This window comes from Leucoraja erinacea, chromosome 27, assembly GCF_028641065.1.
Source record: "Leucoraja erinacea ecotype New England chromosome 27, Leri_hhj_1, whole genome shotgun sequence".
Taxonomy (NCBI): Eukaryota; Metazoa; Chordata; class Chondrichthyes; order Rajiformes; family Rajidae; genus Leucoraja; species Leucoraja erinaceus.
In genome coordinates this window covers 16,439,807-16,454,379 of record NC_073403.1, presented here as the reverse complement: position 1 = coordinate 16,454,379, position 14,573 = coordinate 16,439,807, and the positions used below count along the sequence as shown (strand labels likewise).

Genomic DNA, 14,573 nt, shown 5'->3' with positions numbered 1-14,573 from the left:
CCCTCTGTGGCAGAGTTCCAGCGTCACCACTGTGTGAAAAAAGTTTAAAAGATTTCCCCCTTATCCTTAAGCTGTGACCCCTTGTCCTGGACTTCCCTAACATCGGGAACAATCTTCCTGCATCTAGCCTGTCCAACCCCTTAAGAATTTTGTAAGTTTCTATAAGATCCCCTCTCAATCTCCTAAATTCTAGAGAGTATAAACCAAGTATATCCAGTCTTTCTTCATAAGGCAGTCCTGACATCCCAGGAATCAGTCTGGTGAACCTTCTCTGCACTCCCAAATGTTGCATAACTTAAGTTTAAAAGATTTCTTGAAAACTGGTGAGTTGGCAAGGCTGGAACATTGCATAGAATAGGACGAAGATAGCACAAAGCTATGCCAAGGAAAGAACAGACTAAAGAGGGAAGTGGAACAAAAGATTACATAAAGGCTAGGATAACCACGTCATCAGCAGGTGCAACACATGGGAATCGTGCAAAATGCCTATGAAGGATCCCAAAAATTGGGTGAGGATTATGGACCATGAAAAAACCCACTGGATCTTTGAGGTTTATAATAATTGGCAAGGGGGAAGTAGCATGAAACAAAGAAAATTAAATGCTGGAATGTTAAATAGGTTGGATTTTGTGGAGGATGGGATACAAATATCCATCTAACCTGAAGGTAGCAAAAGCAGAGGTGAGTTTTCAGTAGCTTATAAAAATCCCTGTCAAGAGATGTTTATTACAACAAAATGTTTCATCCACAAAAAGCACTTGATGAAATAATAATTACAGATTTAAGTGTTACAGGTAATGACTGATTAAATTTGTATGGCTGAACTCAAATAGCTAGACTAAAGGATTTCTGTATCAAGACATTCTATTTATTATACAGTGCCCTCCATAATGTTTGGGATAATAACCCATCATTTATTTATTTGTCTCTGTTCTCCACAATTTGAGATTTGTATTAGAAAAAGTCACATGTGGTTAAAGAGCACATTGTCAGATTTTAATAAAGGCCATTTTTATACATTTTGGTTTCACCATGTAGAAATTAATGCAGTGTTTATACAGTCCCCACATTTCAGGGCACCATAATGTTTGGGACACCGCAATGTCATGTAAATGAAAATAGTCATGTTTAGTATTTTGTTGCATGTCCTTTGCACGCAATGACTGCTTGAAGTCTGCGATTCATGGACATCATCAGTTGCTGGGTGATGCTCTGCCAGGCCTGTATTGCAGCCATCTTTAGCTCATGCTTGTTTTGGGGACGTCCCCTTTAGGTTTTCTCTTCAGCATATAAAAGGCATGCTCAATTGGGTTCAGATTGGGTGATTGATTTGGCCACTCAAGAATTGACCATTTTTTAGCTTTGAAAAACTCCTTTGTTGCTTTAGCAATATGTTTGCGATCATTGTCTTACTGTAGAATGAACCGCCGGCCAATGAGTTTTGAGGCATTTGCTAGAACTTGAGCAGATAGGATGTGTTTATACACTTCGGAATTCATTATGCTACTACCATAAGCAGTTGTATCATCAATGACGATAAGTGAGCCAGTACCTTCAGCAGCCATACATGCCCAGGCCATAACACACCCCACCACCGTGTTTCACAGATGGGTGGTATGCTTTGGATCTTGGGCAGTTCCTTCTCTGTTAATCTTTATCTCATCTGTCCACAAGACCTTTTTCCAGAACTGTGGTTACTCTTTTAAGTAGGTAGACAAAAATGCTAAAGAAACTCAGTGGGTGAAGCAGCATTTATGGAGTGAAGAAATAGGTGATGTTTCAGGTCGAGATCCTTCCTCAGACTTTGCTCCATAAATGCTGCCTCACTGAGTTTCTACAGCATTTTTGTCTACCTTCTATTTTTCCAGCATCTGCAGTTCTTTCTTAAACATTGCTCTTTTAAGTACTTCTTGGCAAACTAACCTGACCATTCTGTTTTTGCGGCTACCCAGTGGTTTGCATCTTGCAGTGTAGCCTCTGCACTCCTGTCCATGAAGTCTTCTGTGGACAGTGGTTACTGACAAATCCCCACCTGACTCCGGAAGAGTGTTTCTGATCTGTTGGACAGGTGTTTGGGGATTTTTATTTATTATAGAGAGAATTCTTCCATCATCAGCTGTGGAGGTCTTCCTTGGCCTGCCAGTCCCTTTGCGATTAGTAAGCTCACCAGTGTTCTCTTTCTTCTTAATGATGTTCCAAACATTGATTTTGGTAAGCCTAAGGTTTGGCTGATGTCTCTAATAGTTTTATTCTTGTTTCCCAGTCTCATAATGGCTTCTTTGACTTACATAGGCACAACTTTGGTCCTCATGTTGATAAAAAGCAATCAAAGTTTCTAAAGGTGATGGAAAGACTGGGGGAAAGATTAGGTGCTGAAAGCTCCCTTATACCTGCATTATAGGGCCTGTCCCACTATACTAGTTTACCCAAGAGCTCTCTCGAGTAAAAAAAAAAAAAAATCAAACTTGTGGTAAGTACGTAGCAGGTACGTCGGAGCTCGGGGCGTCTCTTAGTGGCTCATAACACTAACGGCAGGTACTCGGGAAACGCAGTAAGCTCGTGAAGTTTTTTCAACATGTTGAAAAATGTCCACGAGAGTCCCAAGTACCTATGAGCGGCTATTACTGTAATACTCCGAGTTCGAATCAGGGGAAACTCGGGAGAACCCTTGAATTCACTCGTATAGTGGGACAGGCCCTTAAGGAGGCATTTAAACACACCTGAGCAATTACAAATGCCCATGAAGCCACGTGTCCCAAACATTATCGTGCCCTGAAATGGAGGGTCCATGTATAAACACAGCTGTCATTTCTACATGGTGAAACCAAAATGTATAAAAATACCCTTTAAAAAAATCTGACTGTGCTTTAACCACATTTTTCTATTACAAATTTCAAATTGTGGAGTACCGAGGCAAATAAATAAATGATGGGTCTATGTCTTAAACATTATGGAGGGCACTGTAGGTGCCAAGCTCTCAGTTAGCACTAATCCTCCATGTGTGATCATTTGAAAACGGTGATCTTTATAATTTCTATCATCAAATTAAGATAATATTTGCCAAGATGAGAACTGGCAGATTACTTTCGAGTTTTGTTTTACTGCTGAAAGAGGAAAATATTGTCTGAGGTTTTGAATTTGATTTAAAGGATAAGCATACACAAGTAAGATATTAAAAACCAAAATGCCAATCAAAGCTAATCCTTAGTGATTGTGTTTGAAAATTTCTTTAATTTGTAGATGATAATGAAGTGTCAGAAGAGACTGCAAACACTGATGCTGGTGATTATTCCTGTGCGACTGAATCTGAGGCAGGAATAAAACAAATGACGGGCAACAAATCTGAGAGTAGCTTCTGCAGCCCAGAGGCGCCGAGAGAGCTGCTTGGGTCTCCGGTTGACAAAGTCAATGAAAAAATTGTGAAGCATGCTATAAAAATGGTGAACCCAGAAAGTCGCAGCGATGGAAAGGAGCTCTTCACTGACAGTCTGGTGCCATTGTCTTCTGAGAACAATGTGTTGAAAAAGGACTTGGAAATGTTAGATAACCAGAACCAAAAAGATTCTAATTGGATAGGTGGAGATAAAATTGATTTTCATTTAAATGGGAATGACTCTAATAATTCATCAGTTCTAAAAGTATCCAAGCGAAAAAGCCAGAGAATTCTGAAGAAAGTCAGTGAATGGTTATCCAAAATTAATGTTGATGAGGTGGCAAGGCTTGGTGTTGACTCTAATCCATGTGACCAGAACACTGATTCAGATTCTTTAGCAGAAAAAGAGAGCTGCCTTGCCTCTTGTGAGGAAGCTTCCAGTTCAGCTGAGACTGAAAAAGTGGAGTATGACCATCTTGCATCACCTTTAAAAAAGGACAAAGAAGTAACAAAAGCATTGGCAATTGATATTAAAAACAAAGTATTTGGGAAAACCTATAAGAGAGACAAAAGAAAAAGTGCCCCCATAAACTGGAATTTTAGATCTGCAGGCAAAAGTGATGATTTACTGTCCGATAAGGAACCTGTCCATGAGATTAGTTCTAATAAAACGCAAAAGGGAAAAACGAGAAGCAATGGGCTACATCCTGAAGACTTTATAAAGACGTCAATTAATGATGAAGGTTATCCTGTTGGCGTTTGGAATTCAAACACCAAAATTGATCAGGAACATGTTCTTGTACCTCAGGACACTGAAATTGAGGCACATGAAGAGATGATAGAAAAATCATCAGATAGTATACAGGAGGGCAAGCCCATTGCCCCCATTCCAAAGGAAGCTGTTTGTGATGAGACGGTGGAAACTGAATATTTGGAGGAAGTCTGCAAGCAAAACCAGCAACAGCCTGATTTGGAATTGGGCAAGACTGATGCTGAAGACAAGAAAAACACCAACAAAGTTTTGGGTAAAAAAGGGAAAAAGCTGTCGACAAAACAGGCCAAAAAAAGAACAAAACCTTTGCAGTTAGTCAACCAGCTTGCAAGAGCAAGTCCCAGAAGCAGCCATACAGATATGAATGAAAACAAGATTGACAGTTTTCCCAGTAGTGCAGGAACTGTGAAAACAGAACCAGAAGTAAGGACTACCAGACGAAGCAGCAGGCTGAAGCTTCTGGATGAAAAGATAGTCATGGAAGGCAAAAAGACACCTGAACCGACCAGGTTGCATTCACCGCTTGGGACTGGAGTAGATATTGCACCTTCAGTTCAGAATGTGGAAAACATTGATACTGGCATGGTGTGTGCAGAAACTGAAAGCTTAACTATGGAGGATATTATAGCTCAAGACTGCAATGAGCAGTTATCCAATGCTAATTGTTCAAATGAAAACTTGACATCTTGTGGAAAATGTGTGGTGGAGGAACTTGAAGATGGGGCTGCACATGGATTATCAGGTGACAAGGAGAGGCAATCAAGAGACTGCAATAAGACAGAGGAGACTGGTAATGCTGCACTGCTAGCCGAACATCCACTGTCCCGTGATCATTCCCCTTTCCCAATAGCTTCACAAGATTCCGGCTCGGAGACCAGTGTGTTGTTACTAGCAGCACAGCTAGTTCCCGAGAGAGAACATGGTGCTCAGAATGTCCGTTCCAGTTGTGCAGAAGTGGGAAAGTTGAGCTCAAATGATACAACGTTTATATCTGAAAATAATTCAAGGATAGCAGCTATGAGCAATGAAGAAAACAGTGGTGAGGAAATGACAGCAAAGCTGACTGGAGCAAAGGAAATTACTGGAGACAGTGAAGTGGACACTGAGCAGCTTCTAAAATCATTCAAGCGAGCAAAACGGAAATCGTTCATTCTTTTGCCAACCACAAGCTGCCAATCTGTAGGTGATGGGTGCCGAGGATCTCCAACTTCCCAGACACAGTCCGGAAAGTCTAAGGACACAATTAAAAGAGCTGTAATAAATAGGAAGGATGACAGAAACTTTATTTCACGTCGAAAAACTGGAAAACTGAATTTGGATAAAACAACTGGGATCAAAGAAACTCGGGTGTCCAATGAGGTTAAAGCTAAGCAGTGCTCTTCTGAATTAAATAATGGTCTGCAGCAGCTGAACAGGGCCGATCGAGATTCTGTTGAAATTGTTCCTCCAACAGCATCTTTGCCTCTTCCTCCTGTACTTCCAGAGCATGGCCAGCAGATGGTGCCTCTGTCAAATAGGACAAAGGGGAAGCGAAAGAACAGGCAGCTTAGAAAAAAAGGATCAAAATGTAGTACTTTGGTTACTACGGAGAAAGAAGAATTTGATTCTGATAGATCAAGCCAAACTGGTGAGCTCCTAAATAGAAACACAAACAACAATTCTCGGCTTAAAGCTGCAAATCTAGTTAAAGATACTGTTGTTAACCAAGAGGTTCAGCAGAATGTTTTAGATCTAGAACTTGAATCCAATGTCCATTCAGCGATTGAATGTTTTTCAGCTGGCGAGATTGAAGAGGTTGTAGAAATTGAAAAAGATATTTACCATGAAAGAGAATCAGATAAATTACTAAAAACAAGAGAATTTTATGAAAATAGTGAATTACATGAAGTGCCTGATAATGTAGAAGGTACTACTGACTGCAAATTGGTTAAATTAGCTGATTCTCCATTTATGCACTCTGATGCAAACAAAAGCAACATTGCAGGAAATAAAGTTGGTGAGAATTTGCAAATGACTTTTGCAACGTCTGATGAGCTTTTTGATTCTGCAAAGCCAAGTTTCCAGAAAAATATTGCAGTGAATGAACTGGATAAATTGCAAAGTGAGTGTGACGTGAGAGACGATCAGGTACAATTCAAACTATATGACGAAATTGCAGAACTCAACAGCAGCTTACAAAACTCTTCCCAAGGTCGGGCGAGAGGCTGCAAGAAACGACCAGTAAAATTATCAACTTCAGAATCTGAAACAAGTGATGATGACTTGCCTTGTTTTCAGCTATTTGGATTCAACAAGTTGAGTTCAAAAACTCAGTCAGTGTCGCAAAGTCCCTTAAGTACAACTTGTCTGTCTTTGAAAACCTCCCAAGTGCAAAACACTTCATTGCCAAATCATAACACAGAAATTAGAAAGACAGTTTTCACTGAAGTAAATAAATTGGATGAGAGCAAAGGTAAAGATTGTCCACAAAATATATCCCTTTCCCCAAGCCAAGAATCGGAAGAATCTCCAGACCTGTTTTCTTCTTCTGATGGTTCGTCTCCCAATCCTAGTCCACAGCCAAAAGTGAGCCACAAGACACTTCGCAAACAAAAAAAGGCTTTAAATTTGTCTGCACTTGAAATTCAGGAGGAAAAGATCGAAGAAACTCGGAAAGGTTCGTCTGCTTCCTATCTGCAGCCACAACGTTTAGGTATGTCATTTTGGGAGTCAAATATCTTTAAGGTAGTGTTTGAACTGTAGATAAAATAGATTGTAGATGCTGGAATGCTGCGAAAATCACACGCGCTGGAGGAACTCAGTGGATCAGGCAGCATCCTGAGCCTGAAAGAAAATGTCCCAACCTGAAACCACTGTCCATTCCTTTCCTGGGTGCTGCCTGACACAATGAGTTCTTCCAGCTCCTTGTGTTTTGCTTATGGCAATTTTGTGATGAAAAGAATTGCAACGGTCAGAACCAATAATGATGGCAGAAATATGACCAAGAATTTTGGATATATGGTTACATAGTTGCAGCGTTCCCACATGGAATCAGCAATCTGCAAAAAGCCTAGAAAACTGATTACTCTTACAATATCAGATTATTAACTGAAATTCAATTCTGCAGCTACCATGATAGGATTTGAACATTTTTTCAGGATTAGTTGTCCAGGTGTCCGCAGTAGCAGTCCAATGGTTTAACCACTGCTCTACCACTGTTGGTTGTTAAAAATACTGGAAATATATATTTTTATGTGAAACAATTGTTTTGATGATATTATAAGTTATCTTTGATGCTCATCCAGCTTTGAACCATAACAAACAAACATAGAAAATAGGTGCAGGAGTAGGCCATTCGGCCCTTCGAGCCTGCACCGCCATTCAATGTGATCATGGCTGATCATCCAACTCAGTATCCCGTACCTGCCTTTTCTCCATACCTACTAATCCCCTTAGCCACAAGGGCCACATCTAACTCCCTCTTAAATATAGCCAATGAACTGGCCTCAACTACCTTCTGTGGCAGAGAATTCCAGAGATTTACCACTCTCCGTGTGAATTTCTTTTTTCTCATCTCGGTCCTAAAAGATTTCCACCTTATCCTTAAACTGTGACCCCTTGTTCTGGACTTCCCCAACATCGGGAACAATCTTCCTGCATCTAGCCTGTCCAACCCCTTAAGAATTTTGTAAGTTTCTATAAGATCCCCCCTCAATCTTCTAAATTCTAGCGAGTACAAGCCGAGTATATCCAGTCTTTCTTCATATGAAAGTCCTGACATCCCAGGAATCAGTCTGGTGAACCTTCTCTGTACTCCCTCTATGGCAAGAATGTCTTTCCTCAGATTAGGAGACCAAAACTGTACGCAATACTCCAGGTGTGGTCTCACCAAGACCCTGTACAACTGCAGCAGAACCTCCCTGTTCCTATACTCAAATCCTTTTGCTATTGATGCTAACATACCATTCGCTTTCTTCACTGCCTGCTGCACCTGCATGCCTACTTTCAATGACTGGTGTACCATGACACCCAGGTCTCGTTGCATCTCCCCTTTTATTAATCGGCCACCATTCAGATAATAGTCTCCTGTTTTTGCCACCAAAGTGGATAACCTCACATTTATCCACATTATATTGCATCTGCCATGCATTTGCCCACTCACCCAACCTATCCAAGTCACCTTGCAGCCTCCTAACATCCTCCTCACAGCTAACACTGCCCCCCCAGCTTCGTGTCATCCGCAAACTTGGAGATGGTGCATTCAATTCCCTCGTCCAAATCATTAATATATATTGTAAATTGCTCGGGTCCCAGCACCGAGCCTTGCGGTACCCCACTAGTCACTGCCTGCCATTGTGAAAAGGACCCGTTTACTCCCACTCTTTGCTTCCTGTCTGCCAGCCAGTTTCCTGTCTGCCAGCCAGTTCTCTATCCACATCATGCTGAACCCCCAATACCGTGTGCTTTAACTGTGCATACTAATCTCTTATGTGGGACCTTGTTGAAAGCCTTCTGAAAGTCCAGATATAACACATCCACTGGTTCTCCCTTATCCACTCTACTAGTTACATCCTCGAAAATTCTATAAGATTCGTCAGACATGATTTACCTTTCATAAATCCATGCTGACTTTGTCCAATGATTTCACCACTTTCCAAATGTGCTGCTATCCCACCTTTAATAACTGACTCTAGCAGTTTCCCCACTACCGATGTTAGACTAACTGGTCTGTAATTCCCAGTGTCAACCATCTGCTTGTCAAAGCATTTGTCTTTATTTTGAATTATTTCATAATTCTAAGATAGACCCAATGTGCAGCATCTCAGGAGAGTAGGAGTGAGTGACATTTTGGATGGAGTCCCTTCAGGCTGAAGAAGGGTTCTTAAGTCTGAAGACGGGTCTCAACCCGAAACGCCACCCATTCCTTCTCTCCAGAGATGTTGCCTGTCCTGCTGAGCTCCAGCACTTTGTGTCCATCTCCGGTTTAAACCGGCATCAGCAGTTCTTTCCTACACATTTCTTCCTACATATTTCAAAATTCTATTGTTTTATAAACGGTTTGATTTTCTGTGGTATTTCTTGTTCTTTCTTATGTTACCTAGTGTTCCAATCTTTGCTCTCTTGTAAATATGTTAACATAGAGTCTTGAAAACGGGCATTTATCATTCCTTGCTGACTTGTCACCAGTGTCCGCTGGTGTGGTTGGACATTGGAGATCCATCCACTCGTGCTGTTCCCCAAATGTGGTTAGAATTGGGAAAGTGGAAAATCCAAACCGCAGATCATTGGATCTTTTGGCAGCCTCTCAAAGATGCTAACAAGCACCATCGTGGAACAGCTAGCCAAACATCTGACTGGGCATCTGCAGCAGTGTTAGTGGGTGGGCGTCCTTTCTCACTGGGACCTTCGATAAATACAATACAATGAATTTTGAAGGAGGGTAAGATGATAGTCAAATAAATATAAATGTTTCCAATTTTGATGGGGGGGTTTTAAGGAACTGGTCATGCTAGCATTTGGATGCTGCATTGTTTTATGATGTATTAACTAAAAGGACGATGCATTTAAGTTGCAAAGAGTGCAGAAGAGGTTCACCAGGATTTTGCCTGTGCTTGCAGGATTGAGTTGTCAGGAGATGTTTATAGCGTGGGTCTTTATTCTTTTGAGTGTAAGAGACTGGGGTGGGGGATCCTATGGAGCGGTAAGATCATGATGGGCACGGATAAAGTAAACACTCAGACTTTATCCCAGGGTAGAAGATTCTAAAAATAGGTGATATGCGCGTTAGGTGAAGGGGAAGAGATTTAAGAGTGACATTGGGCAACTTTTTGTGTGGGAGTCTGCAACTGGAATTAGCCCCTAGAGGAAGCTGTAGAAGCGTACACGATTACAATTTCTAGAAAACATTTGGACAGATATAAGATAGATACAAAATGCTGGAGTAACTCAGCGGAACAGGCAGCATCTCTGGAGAGAAGGAATGAGCGCCGTTTCGGGTTGAAACCATTCTTCAGGCTGAAGAACTATATCTACTCTGATGATGTTAGCTCCACTTAGGACAGATATATATGGATAGTGAGAGTTTAGGGGGCTATGGGCCAAATGCAGGTAAAAGGGACTCGCCCAGTATACCAATTTGGAGTCATGGACAAGATGCAAAGGGCTAGGGTTCCATTCTGTGTAGCTCTCTGACAACAAGGTATTTAACTGATGCCTTCTCCTTTGGCACGTAATAGGCATATCAGCATGATGCAACTGATCATATTCACGATGCATCCTTGATTTACTTTTTCATTTCAGAGGTAATTGCCACTAATATTAAAAATGTATGTGATTTAGTGCTCGGGGATTTCCATCAGATAATGAATGAGCAGTTCTGAGAAAAGCAGAATGAAACCTGCAACTACTATTTCATCTTTTCTCTCCCACCGAACTTGGTCTAAAGAGAAACTGGGAATAACATCAGAATTATTAGCTGCCTAAACAGTGTTGTGTGACCCTATTTATTGGAGATTACCGTGGAATGTTTTATTCTGGAGGTGAGAAAATAAACCAACACAATCGGCAAAAACTGCAGCTTTTGAAAATCCTGATATTAAAAACGAACTATGGGAAAAATTCAATATGTTAGGGTGCATCGGAGGAAATGTGAGTTATTGTTCCAGGTCAGCAAGCTTCCATCAGAACATTAAAATGAAGCCATATCAGTCTGAAGAAGGGTTTTGGCACAAAACGTTACCTATTTCCTTCGCTCCATAGATGCTGCCGCACCCGCTGAGTTTCTCCAGCATTTTTGTGTACCTTCAATTTTCCAGCATCTGGAATTCCTTCTTGAACACATTAAAATGAAGCCGCTGCTTAAATGAATCAAACTTGTAGATCATTGATCACAGAACAGTACAGCATAGGAACAGTTGTTTAAGAAGGAGCTGCAGATAGCCCGAAACATTGCCTATTTCCTTCGCTCCATAGAGGCTGCCGCACCCGCTGAATTGCTCCAGCACTTTTGTCTACCAGCATAGGAACAGGCCTTATTCCCACATTATCTGTGTAGAATGACAGGTTAAGTTGATCTCTGCCTTCACATGGTCCGTATCCCCCACCATTACCTGCATATTCACATGCCGATCTAAGAGCATCTTAAACACTACTATTATATCACCCTTGGCAGCGGTTCCAGACACCCACCATTCTTTGTGTACAAAAATATCTTGTCCCGCATATCTCCTTTAAGCTTTGCTCCTTTCACATTAAAATGCGGAAGCCCATTCAGTGTTGCCAAATCCCACCTTTACATTAGTTTCATGACCCTGCAGATCACGGCTCTGTACCCACCTTTACATTAGTTTCATGACCCTGCAGGTCACGGCTCTGCACATCCAAAACCTTTTCAAATGTGATGAGAGTTCCTGTCTCCATCTCCACCCTACTCCAACCCTTAACAGTGAATCCATATCTCTATTACCCTCTTTTCTTGTCACTCCTACATTTTTGCTTAATAGTCCCACATAATTTCATTATTCCAATAATTTGGTCAGCACTGCAGTTACATTGGTCTGTGATTCTCTTATCCCCTACTCCCTATTTAAACAGTAATCCAACATTAGCCGTCCTCCAATCCTCTTGATCAGTACACCATTAAGAAACTGGAAACCCACAGCCACTTCATCTGCAATTATCTCTGGTGCATGTGTTTTTATCCATTTAAAAAATGTTACATCTCTTATATTTCTTCTTTGACTATGTTTACCCTATCATTTCCACTTGTTCACCTTAAATATGCAGTTGGTATCATCCCTCTCTGTGAAGATGGGGGGGTAATATGCGTTAAGAGCTTTAACCACTGCCTCGACGCATGCTGATGACCTAGCATTGGCTCATGGGCCCTACTGTTGGCCTCACTGAAACGAACATTAATTTTGGAGAGGAAAGCATAGGTGTGAATATTTCCAGCCTTTTTCTGTTTGAGTGTCAGTTTCGAGATGCAGCTATTCAGCCCCGCCTCACCTCCCCAGTCCATCCCATCCCAACCAACAGTCCCGGACACTAGTTCTGTTATCCTTGTTTTGCATCCTATACACAAGAGGCAATTTATGAAGCCAATTGGCCTATAAACCTACACGACTTTGGAATGTAGGAAGAAACCGGAGCACCTGGAGGAAACCAACGCTGTCACGGAGAATGTACAGACAGCACTCGTAGTCAGGATCGAACCTGGGTCTCTGATGCTGTAAGGCAGTAACTCTACTGTTGTGCCACTGCACCACCCTATTGTCTGTCCTAGAGTCAGAAATTTAGATCATAAAATTCCAACTCTGACTTGCAGAAGGAAGAACAGTGCCACATTACGACAGTGATGCCAGCCACACGGGCGATTCCTTCTCTCCAGAGTGCGAGTTTCTCACGACGCAGGTATGATGCTGATTTTTAGTTTCTGGTCAAAGTCAAAAGAGCTTTTTTAAATGTAACTGTTTACAAAATGAAACAAATATTGCCAATTAATAACGGCTTCACTTATAGGTGTTCTTATCATTTGAACTGTGATGCTTTTTAGACTTGTTGACTGCAGGGCAGTTGTGTAAAATATTGGAATAATGGTTTGATTTCATTTTTTTATTTTAGTTAATTTAATGGTTGCTTATCTCCAGCTGCAAAGTTCAACACTTCTTTTGTTAGACAAGAGTTTGCAAAATAAGGTATTTGCTTGCAAAATTATTGACGATCCTAAATACTGCGTAGAAAAAACTGCATCGCAGAAAGGATCTGAAATGACTTATTTTGCATTGTAAGCACCAAAGCCTAAAAGATGTTTAGATTGGTAGGAATCGATGGAATTTATTGATCTAGCTGTGTTTTTCCCTCTATTTCTCTCACAAAAGATGTTCTATAACCAACATTTAAATAATTTAATAATGTGGATGCAGTAAAAGTCTGATTAATGCACTATCCAACCATTCGGAAATCTGATGATTCAGTACGTGGTTCATCAGGTAATGGTTGGTATTATATCCTGCAGCCCAGCTTCCTGCGCTCTGATCTGCTCGTGAGTCAAGAGTGTTTTATTGTCATATGTCCCAGATAGAACAATGAAATTCTTAATATGTAAACTGGAGTACACTGTAAACAATATAATAAATGAGGAAAAACAAGTTCAGTGTGTGTATACACGCACACGTGCATACACAACCATATGTACACGTAAGATGCAAACAAACAATAATAGTAGTCTCTGTAGTTCAGAGCTTATTTGAGGTTGTAGTGTTTAATAGCCTAATGGCTGTAGGGTAGAAGCAGGACCTGGATGTTACAGTTTTCGGGCTCCTGTACGTTCCTGAGAGCAGGGGTGAAATGAGTGCGTGGCCAGGGTGGTGTGGTTCTCTGATGATGCTGGCTGGTTTTTTGAGGCAGTGACTCCGGTAAATCCATTCGATGGCGAGTAGCCCTATGATGGACTGGGAAGTGTCCACAACTTTGTGCAGTCTTGTGCAATCAAGTTGCCGGTGATACAACCAGTCAACATGCTCTCTACAGTACGCCTGTAGAAGTTCAAGAGAATCCTCTCCGACATACCGAATCTCTGTAATCTCGGGAAGTAGAGGCGTTGATGCTCTTTATTTATATTTGAATCAGTGTGCTGGGTCAGAAAGATCTTCAGAAATATGCACGCCCAGGAATTTGATGCTTTTGATTCTCTCCGCCATCGTCCCATCGATATAGATAGGTTTATGGGTCCTCATCCTTCCTCTTCCAAAGTTCACAATCAGTTCCTTGGTCTTGCTGACATTGAGAGCCAGGTTGTTGTGCTGGCACCATTTGGTCAGCCGATCGATCTCACTTCTACACTCCGACTCATCACCATCTGTAATTCGTCCAACAACGGTGGTGTCGTCGGCGAACTAGAGGATGGAGTTTGCACTGTGTCCGGCCAAATAGTCATAAGTATACAGTGAGTAAAGTAGGGGGCTGAGCACGCAGCCTTGAGGTGCTCTCGTACTGATTATTGAGGAAGAAGTGTTTTTGCCAATTCGAACAGACTGTGGTCTGTTGATGACTAAATCAAGGATCTAAGTGCAGAGAGATGCACAGAGACCCAGCCCCACTCCCTTCAAACTTACCTGGTTCACTGGGAAATGTATTAGAATACGATGTAATAAATTAAATTTTAATAATCTATTGGGTTATTCATGTGGATAACATCCAAGTCTGGAAATGCTGCAATGATAGTTTTTAACCGTTTATCCATGCTGACCGGAAGATACTGGGTAGGATTGTGCAGAGCTGTGCCTGTTACCCAGAATTGTCATTGATGCTTGACCATCCACATCTGGCTACATATCTCATTAGCCCTTCAGACTATTGGATCCAGTGGTGTGGACAGAACAGGGGCTGAACCACAGATGGTTTGTTTACAAAATCCACCCTGAATTGGCTCCAGGGCTATTACAAATG

General features: G+C 41.4%; 1 protein-coding gene across 2 annotated transcripts in view; it reads left to right on the top strand.

Moving 5' to 3' along the window:
* Positions 1–14,573, top strand: part of LOC129710289 (breast cancer type 1 susceptibility protein homolog) — a 72,002-nt gene that overhangs the window by 29,001 nt on the left and 28,428 nt on the right. For both annotated transcript variants that reach the window (XM_055657181.1, XM_055657180.1), the window contains exons 10-11: positions 3,241–6,837; positions 12,451–12,536. In XM_055657181.1, coding sequence (XP_055513156.1) covers positions 3,241–6,837; positions 12,451–12,536 — 3,683 coding nt within the window. The remainder of the gene's footprint in view (positions 1–3,240; positions 6,838–12,450; positions 12,537–14,573) is intronic.